This window comes from Lithobates pipiens, unplaced genomic scaffold (assembly GCF_037356315.1).
Source record: "Lithobates pipiens isolate NorthernLeopardFrog02 unplaced genomic scaffold, aLitPip1_a1.2 Scaffold_16, whole genome shotgun sequence".
NCBI lineage: Eukaryota > Metazoa > Chordata > Amphibia > Anura > Ranidae > Lithobates > Lithobates pipiens.
Window position 1 is genome coordinate 381,790,705 of NW_027507748.1, and position 19,049 is coordinate 381,809,753.

The 19,049-nt window shown below is 45.3% G+C and overlaps 1 protein-coding gene across 2 annotated transcripts in view; it reads left to right on the top strand.

Annotated features, from left to right (window-relative positions):
* TEX14 (testis expressed 14, intercellular bridge forming factor) overlaps nt 1-19,049 on the top strand; it is a 758,047-nt gene that overhangs the window by 51,573 nt on the left and 687,425 nt on the right. Inside the window, exons 1-2 of one of the 2 annotated variants that reach the window (XM_077482233.1) lie at nt 1,571-1,655; nt 3,417-3,559. In XM_077482233.1, the coding sequence (XP_077338359.1) occupies nt 3,424-3,559 (136 nt within the window). In that variant the 5' untranslated portion in view covers nt 1,571-1,655; nt 3,417-3,423. Of the gene's footprint in view, nt 1-1,570; nt 1,656-3,416; nt 3,560-19,049 lie in introns of those variants that run through there. The other variant, XM_077482232.1, reaches the window with a different exon arrangement.

A 19,049-nucleotide genomic window follows, 5' to 3' on the forward strand; every position in this document is an offset into this window, starting at 1 on the left:
AAAAAATTTACACTCACAAATGTATAGAACAAACGATCACATAAAAAACGAGCCGGCCGGACTCCCGTGAACACGTCCGTTCGTGACGAAACGCGCGTAGGGAGATAGGCGTTCTGACGTCTCTGCGTTCTACGCCCAACCAGGAAGTGCGGGCGGCACACGAGTCCGGCCGGCTCGTTTTTTATGTGATCGTTTGTTCTATACATTTGTGAGTGTAAATTTTTCTATTCTATTTCATTAAACCAAGTGGTTTTACGCTATGCGAGTGCCTTTGATTTTTTACGAACGTCACGAACACGAACGGACGTGTTCACGGGAGTCCGGCCGGCTCGTTTTTTATGTGATCGTTTGTTCTATACATTTGTGAGTGTAAATTTTTTTATTCTATTTCATTAAACCAAGTGGTTTTACGATATGCGAGTGCCTTTGATTTTTTATACATGATCCACGATACCCTCGTTTCCTGACTGGAGGCTTCGTATTGGAGATAGAAGCAGCGTGGTGTCAGCAATCTACGATACCTTTGTTTCCCGATTGGAGCCTTCGCATTGGAGATGTAAACGGTGTGGTGCCTGTGACGGTTTATCCAGAAACCTCTGTGCTGTTGCCTTACTGATCTCACTAACACTGGGATCTAAAACTCTGGTAAGCGGCCCCTCTTCTCACTGGTGGAGGATTGTTTTGATTATTTTCTATATACACGCATTTGTGGATATTTTTGCACCTTAATATCAATTTTGAGGAATCAACAATACTCTTTGGACAATTTTTTCTTCATTATATATGAACTCTTTATTGCTTTTGAATACTATTTTTGTTAATTTTATTGGTTTAGATTTAGCACACATAATTTTTGTTTTAATATACATAAATTTTTGTGGGGGGTTTTCTCTATATTATTTATGTTAATTTCATTTCAGATCTAGTATACACTTTATTCACTTATATGATGATATGATAGCATTTATGTATACTATTTACTAATCATATTTTCGTCACTTAATATTGTTCTTTTCTATATCTATCGGTATAGTTTTGGATTAGGTTTCAGGTATATAATTTTTTGTTTTTAGCGCAGCTCATTTTGTTCACCTATTTAGTAAGTAAGCACTAACAGGGAACACATTCAACCCTTTGATCGCCTCTGGTGTTAACCCCTTTTCTGGCAGTGTCATTTATACACTAAAACAGTGCTTTTTTTTTAGCACTGACCATTGTATTGGTGTCACTGGTCCACAAAAAGTGTCACTCAGGGTCAGATTTGTCAGCTGCAATGTCGTAGTCCTGCTAAAAATTGCAGATCTCCATCATTACCAGTAAAAACAATAATAATAATTTAAAAAAAAGTCCCTAAATCTAATCCCTCCTATTTTATAGACTCTATAACTTTTGTGCAAACCAATCAATATACGCTTATTGGAATTTTTTTGTACCAAAAATATGTAGAAGAATACATATTGGCCTAAACTAATGAATAAATTCTTTTTTTTTTACATGGATATGATTATAGCAGAAAGTAAAAAATATTGTGTTATTTTTTTTTTAATTGTCGGTCTTTTTTTTTGTTTATAGTGCAAGAAATAAACGCAGAGGTGATCAAATACCACCAAAAGAAAGCTCTATTTATGGGAAAAAAGGACATCAACTCTATTTGGGTACAGCATCACATGACCGTGCAATTGTCAGTTAAAATAATGCAGTGCTGTATCGCAAAAAATGGCCTGGTCAGGAAGTGGGTAAATCCTTCTGGGCTGAAGTGGTTAAAAAAAGAAAAAAAGGATTCATCAAACTTTGTGCATCATCACTGCGCTGATCTGAGCCAGATCACACCGTACACCAGCTGATGCACCGCAGCGCAGCAGCTGGTGTGAACTAGCCTTAAAGTGGTTGTAAACCCTTACAAACCACTTTGACCTACAGGTAAGCCTAGATTAAGGCTTACCTGTAGGTCCAAGCAATATCTCCTAAACCTATATGGTTTAGGAGATATTTGCCCGAAAACGGGCACCGCTGTCTACGGCGCATGCGCCGTAGACAGCGGCGCGCAGGCGCACTGAACGCGGCAGTTCTAAAAATTGAGCTGCCGCATTTGTCGACTCCCGTGCGCATGCGCGGGAGTGACGTCATCGCGGCTTCGCCGAATGACAGCGGCGGAGCTGCGAGACGCCACAAGCAAGATGGATGCGGCGGACTACAGGGGACAGCGCGACTTCGCTGGCTCCTGTGTCAGGTAAGTGACACATAATGGGCTACTAATGCGATGCATAGTAGTCCATTATGCTTTACCTTTGCAGGGAAAAAAAGAGGAAGTAAACTCATCAGGGTTTACTTCCTCTTTAAATTGTCACTTTGTTCTGTCTATTTAAAAAGGTCATGTGTCACATTCACATGGATTTAGTTATGAGTAATTCTCTTGCTTTAAACAAAACGCATACATTATTAGTTTATGTCATCTGGATTTATTCTGGTTTGTGTAACTGTATTTGGAACATTCAATGGTTAGCATACTGGCAAATGTTGCCAATGAATTTGCGATAATACAGTAATGTAAATGTGCCTGGGTTAGCCAGCATTTATAATTGGACCTGATTATACACATCACCCTCAGATCGCTCAAAACTGAGCGGATAACTCCTCTTTGACAGATCTCACAATATCCCCTCACCTCCTGTTGCTGTGACAACTCAAAAATTGTTGGATTTCCTAGCACTTTTTGTAACAAAAAATATGGTTAACAGGACCAGCAGTGAGGATGACTCTCCCCAGCAGGGATGCAGGCACCAATCAAAACCCAACAAGGGTTCTAAAATCTCACCATTCTATCATAAAAAAAAAAAAAAGTTTCACATGCACTTCATGGCCTAGCTTACAGCCAGATTCAGCCTGTGAGGTCTTGCTGTTAGTTTGTGAGGTGTGAGGCTGGGTTCACACTTAAGAATGCAGCGGCTCACAGCAAGAGTCCAGTGCGTCTCCATTCATCGCTTCAGGTCCGATTTCAGCCCAAATTTTGGGCTGAATTTAGACCTGAAACAAACCAAATGACGCACAGGGCTCATGTACAATTCACATCGGAGCCGCTGAGAAGATGTGTGAACCCGCTCCATAGAGAGCCGGTCACAATCCCCTGCTATGCGAATTGGATGCAGGGAAAACCCATATCCAATTTGCAGTAGTGTGAACCCAGCCTTACAATTGATGATGTCTGGTCAGTATCTCATCAGCTGAGGTTCTTACCTGTGAGCTGGCCTGATCACATTTCACCTCTGTAGCAAACCCTTTAAAATGATACATGCTAGCATATAGGGAAGAAACATTGTTTACATGTAAGCTAATATATATATAGCAAAACATGGTCACAAACATTGACAACTGTGTTACGTAATGTAATCTAAGGCCTGTATTTTTTTTTTCTTCAGAAATACAATGTCACGTTCAAATATTGTTCTACCACCTTACCCTGTCCAGCTTGGATCAATTAAATTTGACTCATGTGAAAAACAGCTTCATGAATATGTAAAAAGTGGGAACTATGTCAAAGCTAAACAAATGCTTAAGAAAGGTAAGCATTTTGCCTACTATTACTTCTCCTTTCAGTAGAGTTAAAAGTATTTTTTTTTTATTATACTTACATACTTGGGTGCAATGTTGATACTATGCTGCATCTGTCCCCCGCCATCTCCAGGGGTGAGAACTGAACGATCAAACGCTGTCAGTCACCACTCTCTAATCTGCCCCACCCCCTCTCCCAGGGTCACTGGAATGCTGGGCTGTGGAGAGGGCGGGAGCAGCTTTCTGATATGGTTGTGATCTTTCGCCAGCCAGCAGAAGTACAGCCAAACAAGCTTTGGCTATACTTCTCCTTTAAGCACAATGTCAGATAGTAGACCTAATTTGCAGCAACAACCCAGCTAAATCCCATATAACAGTTATTATTTCTCAGCATTTACCACCCATGACTCCTTGGGGCAAAACATAGTGGTGTGTTAGAAAGGGGCGACAAACTATTCACGCTCATCTAGATATGGTAATATTTGGGCCGAAAAAATTAAAAATCTTCACTTGCAATTCTTTTTCATCCATTGAGAAATTCAGCTTGATGATAATTAAACAACGTATGGATATACTGCTTCCTACAGGAGAAACGGTCACTGGGCACATGGAAAACTGAAGGCCTGTCCCTTTAATGACAAAACCCCTCCCACCTCACGCCTGCTCATTTAACCTTAATGTCCTCAGGAGAATGGATCTCTCCTTCCTCTCTGTTGAATTTTGCTTGAATTGGAAGACTTCTTCTATTGATCGCTACTGGTAGATTCATGCTGTATATTAACCGCTTCCCGTCCGGCCAATGAATATAAACGGAGCAGTGGCGATGCAGGTGAACGTTTACATGAGTGTGCATCTGTCAGGAAGATCCTTCTCACAGGCGTCCGAGTGGCGTAAGTCGCAGGAGATCTTCTGTGCAGTTTCAAGAGCGTTACCGCGATCAGCGGTGCGCGCGTGCGCTGCCGTTTGACGCAATTGGCGCCAATAGCGCTATTTAAAGTGGATCCTTGCTTCACTGCCTTGCTGCCTGATCAACAGCGTTCCCGTGTTTCCTGGTAACCTGTATCTGAACCTGAACCTGCATCTGTATCCTGATCCGTATTGAACCCGGCTTGTTCCCGACTCTGCTGTTTGCTGCCTGCCCCCCGACTTTGGCTTTGTACCTGACTACTCTTCTGGATTCCGTTTCTGTACCTGATCTGCTCGCCTGTGCCTGACCTGGACTGTTACACCATCCGTCATCTGTAAGTTGCCTGTTCACCGCTGCTGTACTACAGGACACCTCCCAGTCTTCCACCATACCCGGCTGTTACTCCCTCTGCGCTTGTTGTCTTCTACCTCTTGCTGCAGACTACTGGACTCTTCCCACTTCCCGCTGTATTCAGTTTGCACCAGCATTCACTGCCGGACTACAGAACTCCTCCCGTTGTTCATTTGTACCCTGCAACCACTTGTATCCCGTTGTCAAACTACTGGAATCCTTCTGCTGTCTGCTGTACCTTCCATTGTCTACATTCCACTGCTGGACTACAGGACACCTCCACCATCTTCGGTCTGCTGCTCTTACTCCAACTGTCCAGTCAGGCACTTGTGCCCCTCTGCGCTCCCGAGCCCCTGTCATCACTACCAGGGTCTCCCAAGTCAGAGGTCTACGAGAAGCCGCTCCCTGCATTCCGGGCTCTGCTTTAAGGTACGTGACAGTATCAGGCAGCCATGTCTGAGCCCACGCAGGGAGATTCGGCTATGGATGATTTATGCCGTCATCTTGCTGGACTTACCCAGGCTGTTAAATCCCTACAAGAGGGTTATTCCCGGTTGGAAGAGCGCGTCCAGGTTTTAGGCCCTACCGTGCCGGGAACTTCTTCTGCACCATCTGTAGTCATGATGCCCCCTGAGCCTAAGGTTCCAACTCCGGAGAGGTTTTCGGCAAATCGCAGCAAGTATAGAGCTTTCCGCAATGCCTGTGAACTATTTTTTGCACTTCAACCCAGAACTTTTTCCCTTGAATCCACTAAGGTGGGTTTTGTCATCTCCCTCCTATTAGGTGAGCCCCAGGCATGGGCCCACCGCCTCTTGGAGCGCAAAAGGACACATGCCTTAACAACCTGAATACTTTCTTCCAAGCAATGGGTCTGCTCTACGAGGATCCACAACAAGCGGCCACTGCGGAAGCTGCGTTATATTCTCTTCAGCAAGGCCGTAGTGCGGCAGAGGACTATGCGTCTGACTTCCGGCGCTGGAGTTCCGATACCACCTGGAACGATGCCGCTCTACGTTATCAGTTTCGCATGGGACTCTCCGAACCTTTAAAAGATGAATTGGCCCGGGTTGGTATTCCAGCAACACTTGAGGCCCTTATTAATTTATCCATCCAGATCGACCGACGTCTGAGAGAACGGAGAGCAGAACGCACTGCCGGGCCTTCCCGACCAGTCTGGATGTTACCCCGTGTTCCCAACCCTCCTGCATAACCTGTTGCTGACACTTCTGAACCCATGCAACTGGGCTTACTTAGACCAACTCTCACTACCGAAGAACGACAACGCCGGCAGCTCAACAATCTGTGTCTTTACTGTGGGGAGCCTGGACACTACGTGAGATCCTGTCCTGCCAAACTCCGTAAACACTCTTCTTTGTCTACTCCTGTTTTCCTGCTGCGCCTAGTAATACTTCTCACCTGGCTGTTCCTGTTTCTCTTCAGCTTCCAGGAGGGAACATTCAAGTCACCGCGATAATTGATTCCGGAGCGTGTAGTGGGTTCATGGACTTGTCGTTTGCCCGAAAATTCCAAGTGCCCTTACGGCCCAGGGCGAAGGGATTGACTGTACATCTTGCCGATGGATCGGCTATCAAATCTGGGCCGGTGACACAAGAGACGCTTCCTTTGACTGCTACTATTTCCGGTAACCATCAGGAACAACTCTGCCTGGACATTATTGAATCTCCCCTTTTCCCTATCATACTGGGCATGCCCTGGCTTTGGGCACACAACCCGCAAATTGACTGGTCCACCGAAAACATTAATTTTTCCTCTCCCTATTGCCGTCAGCACTGCCTCCAGGAAACTATTAATGTCTTGCCCCATTTAATGTGCCTGGAAACCGATATCGAGACTCGCCAGTGTGTTCCTGAGGTCTACCATGGTTTCTTGGACGTGTTCAGCAAGAAGGGGGCGGAAACACTTCCCCCTCATAGACCCTATGATTGCCCGATTGAGGTCCTCCCTGGAGCTGAAATCCCGTTCGGGAGGATTTTCCCTTTAACTGAAGTGGAATTGGAGACTCTCAGGACTTACATCGATGACAATCTGAAAAAGGGGTTCATACGCCCTTCTACTTCCCCAGCAGGAGCAGGAATCTTTTTTGTAGAAAAGAAGGACCATTCCCTGCGCCCTTGTGTCGACTATCGGGATTTAAATAAAGTTACAGTCAAAAACCGGTACCCACTGCCTTTGGTGCCCGAATTATTTCAGCGCCTCGGATTAGCCACTATCTTCACAAAACTGGATCTTCGTGGAGCCTATAATTTGGTCCGTATCCGAAGCGGGGACAAATGGAAGACTGCTTTCCGCACCCGCTTCGGACATTTTGAATATCTCGTAATGCCCTTTGGGCTATGTAACGCTCCTGCGACTTTCCAGCATTTTGTGAATGATATTTTCAGAGACTATCTCGACCTGTTTGTCATAGTGTACCTGGACGACATTCTGATTTTCTCCCCCTCTCTGCCCGCTCACAGGGAACACGTTAAAAAAGTTCTTACTCGGCTTCGTCAACACGGCCTGTATGCGAAACCTGAGAAGTGCGAGTTCGAACGTCGCAGCATTCAGTTTCTGGAGCTGATCATTTCGGTGGATGGAATCAAGATGGATCCGCAAAAAGTTTCCGCTATCCTGGACTGGCCTGCTCCTACTGATAAGAGAGGAATTCAACGTTTTGTGGGGTTTGCAAATTTTTATCGCAAGTTCATCAAGGGTTTCTCTACGATCATCGCCCCGATCACAAGATTATCCAGGCAGGGTATCAAATTTCAGTGGACTCCGGAGGCTCAAGCTGCATTCACCTCCCTTAAAGAACAATTTGTGTCAGCTTCTGTCTTGAAGCATCCCAATTCTGCGCTACCCTACATCCTCGAGGTGGATGCATCCGAAATTGCAGTGGAGGCAGTTCTCTCTCAGAGACAGGGCCCCAAGGCCTTATTGCATCCGGTGGCGTTCTTCTCACGCAAGTTGTCTGAAGCAGAGAGAAATTATGACGTCGGGGACAGGGAGCTACTCGCTATCAAAGCTGCACTTGAGGAATGGCGCTATCTACTGGAGGGAGCAGCTCACCCCATTCTGGTATAAACTGATCACAAGAACTTAGAGTACTTGAAGACTGCTAAGAGGCTGAAACCGCGTCAGGCCAGATGGGCACTTTTCTTTACAAGATTTTCTTTTCATATCACGTATAGGCCTGGATCAAAAAACACCAAACCCGACGCACTGTCCCGGATGTTCAGCGAACCCGAAGTCCTTCAATCAACAGACACCATCCTTGCACCCGGAAACTTCCTTATGCTCCAGGAGGATCTTTTGTCCCAACTCAAGCAGGCGTCATCATCAGATCCACTCCCATCAAATACCACCCTACACCCCAGCAATGGTTTGTTATGGCATGAAAATAGAATCTACATGCCCCAACGACTACGGGTTGCTATTCTCAAATCTTGCCACGACCACAAATTGGCCGGCCACTTTGGGGTACACAAGACCGCTGACCTCCTCCAACGCACCTTCTGGTGGCCTCAGTTGCTAAGAGATTGCAAACTTTACATAGAATCATGCATCACCTGTGCCCAGAACAAGGGTAGCAAGACCAAAGCCTGGGGCTTGCTGAAACCACTCCCTATTCCGGAGCGACCTTGGAGAATGATTTCCATAGACTTTATTGTGGAGTTACCACCATCAGAAGGCCATACAACTATCTTTGTGGTGGTTGACAGATTCTCCAAGATGGCTCACTTTCTGCCCATGAAGGGTACACCTTCTGCTCCTGAGACCGCAAGGATCTTCATCAAGGAAATAGTAAGGCTCCACGGAATACCCGCAAACATTGTTTCCGATCGTGGGGTGCAATTTACATCAAAGTTTTGGAGAGCTTTGTGTGAGTCCCTGAAGATTGACATTTCGTTCTCTTCTGCCTACCATCCCCAGACCAGTGGTCAGACCGAACGAACAAACCAGACCCTCGAGCAATATTTGCGTTGTTATTCTTCTTTTTCGCAAAACGATTGGATATCCCTTTTACCACTTGCCGAGTTCGCCTACAATAACTCTGTTCATTCTGCTACAAATCAATCTCCCTTTTTTGCGAACTATGGTTTTCACCCTCTGTTCTTATCAACCAAACTTCCTCAATGTACGGTTCCGGCGGCTCAAGAAATTTTGGACTTTTTCTGCACCAATAACAAACTGCTTCAAGAAACGATGGCAAGGACCCAAGAGCGCAACAAGGCGGTTTTTGACACGAAGAGGAGAGGTGAGCTTGATTTGAAACCCGGGGATTTGGTTTGGCTATCTACCCTGAATTTAAAATTGGCATGTTCATCTAAGAAACTGGGGCCAAGATTTGTGGGTCCCTTCCCAGTAACCAGGAAAATTAATAATGTGGCTTACGAACTGAAATTACCGGAATCGCTGCGTATCCACCCAGTGTTTCATGTGTCCCTTCTAAAACCGTCAATCCAGGATCCCTTCACTGATCGGAATGTTGGTGCTACTGAACCTGTGCTTATTAACGGTGAGGAGGAATTTGAAGTTGAAGCGATTTTAGATTGCAGAAAGAGACGCAACCAGGTCCAATATCTGGTGAAGTGGAAGGGGTATGGGCCAGAAGAAAACTCCTGGGAACCAGAGACTGGTATCCACGCCAAGAGGTTGGTTCTGGCATTCAAAAGATCTCACCCAGGTAAGATGTCCCAGTTGGGCATCCGGAGGCTGCCCATTGGAGGGGGGCAATGTCAGGAAGATCCTTCTCACAGGCGTCCGAGCGGCGTAAGTCACAGGAGATCTTCTGTGCAGTTTCAAGAGCTTTACCGCGATCAGCGGTGCACGCGGGTGCGCGCGCGGCCGTTTGACGCAATTGGCGCCAATAGCGCTATTTAAAGTGGATCCTTGCTTCACTGCCTTGCTGCCTGATCAACAGCGTTCCCGTGTCTCCTGGTAACCTGTATCTGAACCTAAACCTGCATCCATATCCTGATCCGTATTGAACCCGGCTTGTTCCCGACTCTGCTGTTTGCTGCCTGCCCCCCGACTTTGGCTTTGTACCCGACTACTCTTCTGGATTCCGTTTCTGTACCTGATCTGCTCGCCTGTGCCTGACCTGGACTGTTACACCATCCGTCATCTGTAAGTTGCCTTTTCACCGCTGCTGTACTACAGGACACCTCCCAGTCTTCCACCATACCCGGCTGTTACTCCCTCTGCGCTTGTTGTCTTCTACCTCTTGCTGCAGACTACTGGACTCTTCCCACTTCCCGCTATATTCAGTTTGCACCAGCATTCACTGGAATCCTTCTGCTGTCTGCTGTACCTTCCATTGTACCTTCCATTGTCTACATTCCGCTGCTGGACTACAGGACACCTCCACCATCTTCGGTATGCTGCTCTTACTCCAACTGTCCAGTCAGGCACTTGTGCCCCTCTGCGCTCCCGAGCCCCTGTCATCACTACCAGGGTCTCCCGAGTCAGAGGTCTACGAGAAGCCGCTCCCTGCATTCTGGGCTCTGCTTTAAGGTACGTGACATCATCTGCCACTCCTGCTCTCTAAAGTGATCAGACACTTTGGAATTCCTATCATCACTGTAATAAGCAGGAGTAGAGTCTGACCATGGTGACAAAGCACTCCTCTGTTGACAATATGTAAAAAATACAAAACACCCCCCCCCAAAACAATTGTTCCCCTGATCACTGCCACAGCAATTCCAGTGTCCCCGTTTACCGCCACACCAGTCATATTGTTCATATTCACAGCCACACCAGTCCCAGTGTCCCTGATCACCACCACACCAGGTACAGTGTTTTTGATCACCGCCACACCAGTCCCAGTGTCCCTGATTACCTCCATACCAGTTACAGTGTCCCTGATCACCACCACACCAGTTATAGTGTCACCATAAGGACAATTAATAGGGAAGCATTATATTGCCCCCTCACCACCTGCTTTAACCCCTTGCAGAAGCAACCCCATTCACTTTAATGGGTCACGATCAGCGGACATACAGGGGGTATAATTCTTACCTCAGCTGTAAAGCAAAGCATTGCAGCCATGGCATGTGTACAACCCCAGATGAAGCCTCTGAGGGTTGGTAAAACGGCACCTATCCACAAGGTTTTACTATCCCCCAACCCCATGTGTGAACAAACCCTAAATTTGCAGCCAGTCACAGTTGGTCTCCCTGATTGTCATCTGTACTAACCCTGGCCTTTTTATTGACCATGTTTCTACCTGTTTCCTGGACTGATTCTTTGCCTGTTTTCTGACCATGTCTCTGACCCACCTGCATGTCCAACTGATTATGCTCCTGTGAAACACCAGTACCAGCAACCCTCTGTTGACAGCTGCACTCGTGTATCCACAGGAACTCCTTTGTTCTTCCTTACTTTAGTCTTCTATACTTCCTGGCCAGTGAACATGGGGGCAATCCATGCACCAATAGGCTAGGCTTGCATGACTTATAGACTTGCATGGCTTATAGACTGCTATAGGTATACACTAGACTATACTCCTTCATCACTTTTATAGAGGCGACCTTAGTGTTCAATGAGAATAAATTCAGTTCCTCCAATCTTTCCTCATAGCTGAGCTCCTCCATGCCTCTTATCAATTTGGTTGCACTTCTCTGCACTTCTCTCCAATTCCTGATATCTTTTTTGAGAACTGGTGCCCAATACTGAACTGCATATTCCAGATGAGGTCTTACTAATAAGATTAGTAATGATTTCTCTCTCTCTCTCTGGAGTCTACAACTCTTTTAAAAGAGAAGTATGGTTTTGGGGTTTTTTCCTCCATCTTACTTAGCTAGATAGATGCAGCATTGGCCCGATGCTGTATCTGTCCCCCGATGCCTCTACACTGAGAACTGAGCGATTGAACATCGCTGATGGCTCGGTTCTCACAGCTCCCCGAGCAGAGGGCTACTGACTGTCAACCAGTCCGCTCTTTGCAGAAAATGAGCCACAGGAGTATAAAACGAATTGCACTCCTGTGACCCATAGGAGAAGCCCAGCCAAGCAAGCTTAGGCTGAACATCTCCTTTAATATAAGAAAGGATTTTGCTAGCTTTAGACATGATCAATTGGCACAACTGCTTTCTCTTTGGCAATTTCATCTGACACTGTTTTAGTTCTCAAAGTCTGGTATTACAGGCACATGTGCGTCAACATGCCCAACTTTTATGGTGCTGGAGTGCGCTTCCTTCCAGTTGTAGTCCCAGACTTCCTTGCCTCCCCACACGACCTTTCCATGAATCATCCATTCATTGGACTTCCACGTGGGCATCCAAGTTGTTAGTCCTCTAAAGACAGCTCAGTGTAGATAGTGACATGTGAAGAAGGATCCTCCTGAAGAGTCATCACTACAGCTTTCAACTCTGCATACTGACTGGATCTTCCAATTCCGGCCTTCTGCAGGACTGTCTGTACTCGTGTTGTAGGCTGCTGCTGTCCATTTACGCCCAGATGAGGTGACTATGGCTGAACCATCTGTCAACCATGCTGTCTCTTTCATGTCTTCTGACAGAGACTCAAAGGGTGGAGCCTCTTGAATGGGGATGACTGCAGCACAGGAATTTCATCTTCTGGCTGGGTGCTGGCAAAAGTAGCAAGCCCTGCCAACTGCTTTGAAATGTCTCTGACATTCCCAGCTGCATTACCCTCTCTTTCTTGAAGGTACCACTTCCATTTCATCAGTGTCTGGTTCTGGGCTACAGTTGCCCTAGAGGTCAGTCCATTATCCTGCTATTGGCAATTCAATATGGATTGTGACTGTGTCCTTTCCTGTAGGGCTGAAACGATTAATCGATATTATCGATAATAATCGATAATGAAAATCATTGTCAACGATTTTCATTATCGATTAGTTGGTCCGCACCATGCGATCCGCGGAGCGGGCCGCGGCCTTAGGAAAGGCCGCGGCTTCGGCCTAGCTCCGGAGCTGGCGGCCATCTTGGTACACCCGGCGGCGGCGAACTGCGCGTTGACGTCACCTCCAGCGCGTTGTTCAGCCTGTGTCAGCCCAAGTAAAGGAATTCTGGAGGAGTCACGCTGGATACCTTGCCTGCCCTCATTCAAAACTTATTTTATGCAGGTACCACTACATTTATTACCTAATCTAACCTAATAACTAACTACTATCTATTAGATAGTAGTTATTATCTAATCCTATCTAAGCCTTTCCACTTGCTCGGCACAGCCACATTGTTGATTTAAATAAAAGGTACAACACTACCTCTACCCCCCCCCAATAAAATGCAGCTTATTACAAGCATAAAAACATAGCATATCACTGAGGATTTGCGCCAATAGGCATTCCGGGACTCATCACGGCGGTCTGTTTGGAGGAACTTTGATCGGTGGTGAGCTTGGCGCAAATCATCAGTGATATGCTGACTATGTTTTTATGCTTGTAATAAGCTGCATTTTATTGGGGAGGAGATAGTATTATACCTTTTATTTAAATAAACAATGTGGCTGTTGGGGGCGGAGATAGTGTTATTTTTTTTTTGCTGATCTGAAAATTGATCCGATCCGTGAGTTTTTTGATCCGTTGCACCCCTAGTCCGCACCTTCCCCCTGCCAGTCCATTAGAATCCTGTGTATCCTCCTGTGTCCTACGCATGCACCATGTCCAGGAGCACGCAGCTACGCAAGCTTGCATTCTCCACCCAGCTGATGTCCCGCCAGCAATGTGCCTGCGCTGCTTTCGGCTCCTCCTCCCCTCTACCCAGCAGCCTTTCTATAGATCCGCCGCAGAGCGCAGGCACGGCAAGCCCCCGCCGGGCCGCTTTCCAGCACTGCCGTGATTGGAGGTTGTGCTCTGCACATGCGTGCATCCATCTCCCGGCTTCGGGGTGCCCTTCACTCCATTCGGAGGAGTCGGCCGAGTCACGTGTGGCGAGTCCGGACTGAGACTCCACCCCACACCACCCCGGCACACCGAGGAGGAGCCGCTGTCACCATGAAGGGGTGAGAAAACCCAAGACACTGGGGGGGGGGGGGGAGCACTAAGAGGAGGTGGGGCAGTGACACCATGTGAGAGGGGAGGAATGTGTCATCTATACTGGGGGGGGGGACACGTGTGTGTGTGTGTGTGTGTGTGTGTGTGTGTGTTTGTGTGTGTATATATATATTTATATTTCTCCCCTTTTTTCATTTTTTTTTATCCGATTAATCGAAAAAATAATCGGCCGATTAATCGATTATGAAAATAATCGTTAATTGCAGCCCTACTTTCCTGTAATGGTCTCTATATGTTAAAGTGCTGTGTAGGCCCCAAACAGGTACTTATCTTGGGGTGTGTATCTCTTCCGTGCCCCTGTCAGTTGTTTGGACCAAAATCCAATGGGTATTGCTCTCTGTACCTTCTTTTCATTTTGCTGCCACAGACTCTAAGATATGGTACCATCCTCTTCCACTACATCCAGCTGAAATGGCACTCCTTGTCTCACTGGTCCCAATCCCTGATACTGCAAAATGGCTTCTGTAGCAGACAGGTATGTGGTTTGCTGCTCTGAACCCCATGGGAACTCAGTCTTTTTCCTGATGACATTGTATATAGGCCTAAAGATCAGTCCAAGATGACAGATGAACGATATCCAGATTCAATCCCACAACTCCAGTGAACTTCTGTGCCTCCTTTTTGGTAGTAGGGGGTGACAGTTCCTGGATAGTTATCACAACAACTGTCAGTGGAATTTTCCTCTGTGGCCCAGTCCACATCATTCCTAGGAATTTCACCTCTGTGGCAGGTCCGTGGACTTTCTCTCAGCTGATAGCCTACCTTCTGTTCTCCATGTGCTGTATCAGCAGATGTAGTGTTTCAGTTACATCTTTTTTTGTTCCAGAGATCATGATGTCATCAAAGTAGTGAAAAACATCAACTTTCAAATTCAGTGTACTTAAATATCGGGCAATCAGTCTGTGACGAATTGTTGGAGAATGAACATAATCCTTAGAAAGCACATTGCTGTGCTTTTTAAGGACAGTTTCCCGCACAATATTTATTAAGTAATTTTTAACGAAGATATTTTTAAAGGGGTTGTAAAGGTAAATGTTTTTTCACCTTAATGCATTCTATGCATTAAGGTGAAAAAACATCTCACAGTGCCGGAGCCCCCAGCCCCCCCTGTTTTACTTACCTCACCCCTCGAAAGTCCCGCGCTCGCTCCCGACTTCCTCTTCACCACTCAGCCTGGCCGCTGATTGGCTGGAGTGGATGGATTGAAGGCAGCGCAGCCATTGGCTCATGCTGCTGTCAATCACATCCAATGACGCGGCGCGCCGGGGGGCGGGGCCGAGTGATACAGCAAGCGGCTATAGCCGCCGGCTGTATCACGGGAGCGCGCCCGCAGGTGCTTCTCACCATGCGAGGGAGCTCGCATGAACGTGAGAAGCACCTGTGGGAAGAAGCAGAGACAGCCGCCGAGGGACCCCAGAAGACCAGGTTTGGGGCCACTCTGTGCAAAACGAGTTGCACAGTGGAGGTAAGCATAACATGTTTGTTATTTTAAGAGAAAAAAAAAATACCTTTACAATCCCTTTAAGATACAAAATCAATCTATATGACACAGTCTATACATGTGAAACGTATTCACAGAGACAAGTGATCATACAAAATAGTTACATTTATTGCTTGACAAAAGACAAATATTTACATGAAATTAAAATATCGATTGCGTCACATGAACACCTTGACAATTAATGGAAACAAAAATAAAAGTGGTCAGCCTTCGCGCCGCTAAGTGGTAATAAGTGACTAAAGTGGAACAAAATCCAAAATCAGATATAATGAAACACAGATGCTGTGAAAAAGAGCCTGAGTGATATAAAGTGCAAATGCTAACTAAAAAATGCAGCAGGACAAAATAGTGAGCACAAACTATCAAATAATGAATATAAAGGGGTGGGTCCTGCGCAAATCGTGCCACTCAAATAAAATACACAAATTCAAAATAATATAAATATGTGCATACATACAATGCCGTGAAAAAAAATATAGTCCAAAAAACAGCACGCATAAAAATATATAAAAAATATATAAAAAAATGGAAAAAAGGTTTAATGATAGAACAATAATAAAATGTCCGCTACTCAAGGCTCCCAGAACTCTCACCTTTAAACGAAGTGAATAAGCAAATCAAACAAACTCCAGGATTCTCTTATTTCATTCATAAATAATAAATAATAGCCATCAGGAAATCCAAAGGAGGGATGCAATGATACAATTCCGCCACTAGAGGGCCAGTCCCAGCTTCCAGAACAGGTGAAATGGATCTTCACTTCTATTTCACAGTGTATGGCTCAAAATAAGAGAGAGGAGGGGGAGAGAGAGAAAGAGGAGACTTCCATAGTGTAGTAGTTTAAAAAACGGCAGGTAGATTTATTAAAAAGCAGTAAAGACTCTCACATTTTAATTGCAAAAACAAGCACAATCAGGAAGAGGGTATAATGACAACTTACTCCCGCCTTACTCTACTTCCGGTTCGTCCTCTGGCCAATCCCTACGCGTTACGTCATGTGACTTCTTCATGGGGACTCCCCATACACTGTGAAATAGAAGTGAAGATCCATTTCACCTGTTCTGGAAGCTGGGACTGGCCCTCTAGTGGCGGAATTGTATCATTGCATCCCTCCTTTGGATTTCCTGATGGCTATTATTTATTATTTATGAATGAAATAAGAGAATCCTGGAGTTTGTTTGATTTGCTTATTCACTTCGTTTAAAGGTGAGAGTTCTGGGAGCCTTGAGTAGCGGACATTTTATTATTGTTCTATCATTAAACCTTTTTTCCATTTTTTTTATATATTTTTTATATATTTTTATGCGTGCTGTTTTTTGGACTATATTTTTTTTCACGGCATTGTATGTATGCACATATTTATATTATTTTGAATTTGTGTATTTTATTTGAGTGGCACGATTTGCGCAGGACCCACCCCTTTATATTAATTAATGGAAACACCCACAAAATGGGAGTGTCGTACTTTGGACTTAATTATCACCATTATCACTTCTCGGTAGAATCAATAACCTTTTGATAATTGACAAGTAAACAGAATGTCTGTATTTCACACGTCCAACCGTTACTATACTGCAGGTAAGTAAGTGGTTAACAATGTGAAATAAATTAGACGTTTGTTTGTCAATAAATTTGGCAACTATGCAAAAAAAGAAATTTATGAAAAATAGAATTTAGAGAAAAATCTAAAAGGAGGGTATTGATTCGGGAGAAAGATTTTCAATAATAGAATATTCAAAACATCAATATTTAACCCCTTGCTTACTGGGCACTTAAACACCCTACCTGCCCAGACCAATTTTCAGCTTTCGGTGCTCTCACATTTTGAATGGCAATTACTCAGTCATGCGATACTGTACCCAAATTAATTTTTTTGTCCTTTTTTTTCCCACAAATAGAGCTTTCTTTTGGTGGTATTTGATCACCTCTGGGGTTTTTATTTTTTGCGCTATAAATGAAAAAAGACCGAAAATTTAGAATAAAAAACGCATATTTCTTTGTTTCTGTGACAAAATTATGCAAATTATTAATTGTTCTTCATAATTTTTGGCCACAATTTATACTGCTACATATCTTTGGTAAAAATAACCCAAATTAGTGGATATTATTTGGTCTTTGTGAAAGTTAGAGAGTCTACAAGCTGTGGTGCGAATCGCACAAAATTGATCACATCTGATGAACTGGTGGCCTATCTCATTTCTTGTGACCCAAACAAGCCAGAAAAGTACAAATACCCCCCAAATGACCCCTTTCTTGAAAGTAGACATTCCAAGGTATTTAGTAAGAGGCATGGTGGGCTTTTTGATGTTGTCATTTTTTTCCCACAATTCTTTGCAAAATTAAGATTTTTCATTTTTTTTATTTTTTCCACAAAATTGTCATTGTAATAGGTTATTTCTCTCACATGGCATGTGTATACCACAAATGACACCCCCCAAAAAATTCTGCAACTCCTGAGTATTACAATACCACATGTGTGGGACTTTTTCACAGCCTGGCCACATAGAGAAGCCCAACATGCAGGGAGCGCCATCAGGTGTTCTAGGAGCATAAATTACACATCTAACTTGTTGACTACCTATTACACTTTTGAAGGCCCTGGAGCACCAGGACAATGACATGTGACACTGATGACAGATGGCACTTATACGTGGCACTGATGACACGTGGCACTGATGACAGATGGCACTAATATGTGGCACTGATGACAGATGGCACTTATACGTGGCACTGATACGTGGCACCGATGACAGATGGCACTAATACGTGGCACCGATGACGCGTGACACTGATGACAGATGGCACTGATAAGTGGCATTGATGACACGTGACACTGACAACAGATGACACGTGACATTGACAGGTGGCACTGATGACAAATGGCACTGATACGTGGCACTGATGACATATGGCACTAATATGTGGCACTGATGACAGATGGCACTATGTGGCACTGATGACAGATGGCACTGGGGACAAATGGCACTGACAACAGGTGGCACTGGGGACAGATAGCACTAACAGGTGGCACTGGGGACAGATAGCACTAACAGGTGGCACTGGGGCGGATGCCACTGGGGCAGGATGGCACTGGGGGAGCATGGCACTTGGGCGGATGGCACTTTAATTTTTTTTATTTTTTTCACACTTACGGCCGCTGCAGCTGCTCATCTCTCCCTCCTCACACGCTGTCTGTGTGAGGAGGGAGAGCGGCACTGCGAGATGATCTCATATGTTTACATATGAGATCATCTCACATTGGACACGCCGATCGCGCTGTAAACGGCCACTGTGATTGGCCGTTTACAGCGATCTGTGTTTGCCTGTCTCCGGGGGACACGGCAAACACAGAACTTCCCCGATGCGCGCCCGCGGCGGCGCGCATTGCGGAAGTAAACATCAGGACGTCCAGGGACGGCCTCCCGGGCGAAAGCGCCTGCTCTACGGCCGTCATTCGGCTATAGGGCGGGCGGGAGGAGGTTAAGAGAACGTAGAAGATATAATAAACAAATATTTACCCATTCCAAATATGGCTATTAGTGTGGATTGTTGGTTACCAGGATTTTTAAGATGGCTGCCAGGGCATTCAACATGGATTCTCTTACAGAGGAATTACTTTGTGTGACCTCCGAGTTCCAAGGAGCAGGGATCTTCATGAATGTAAAAATGTGTATTCATGCATGGTGCATGAGTATCAGTTTGTCTGGGAGTCTTCCAGTGTC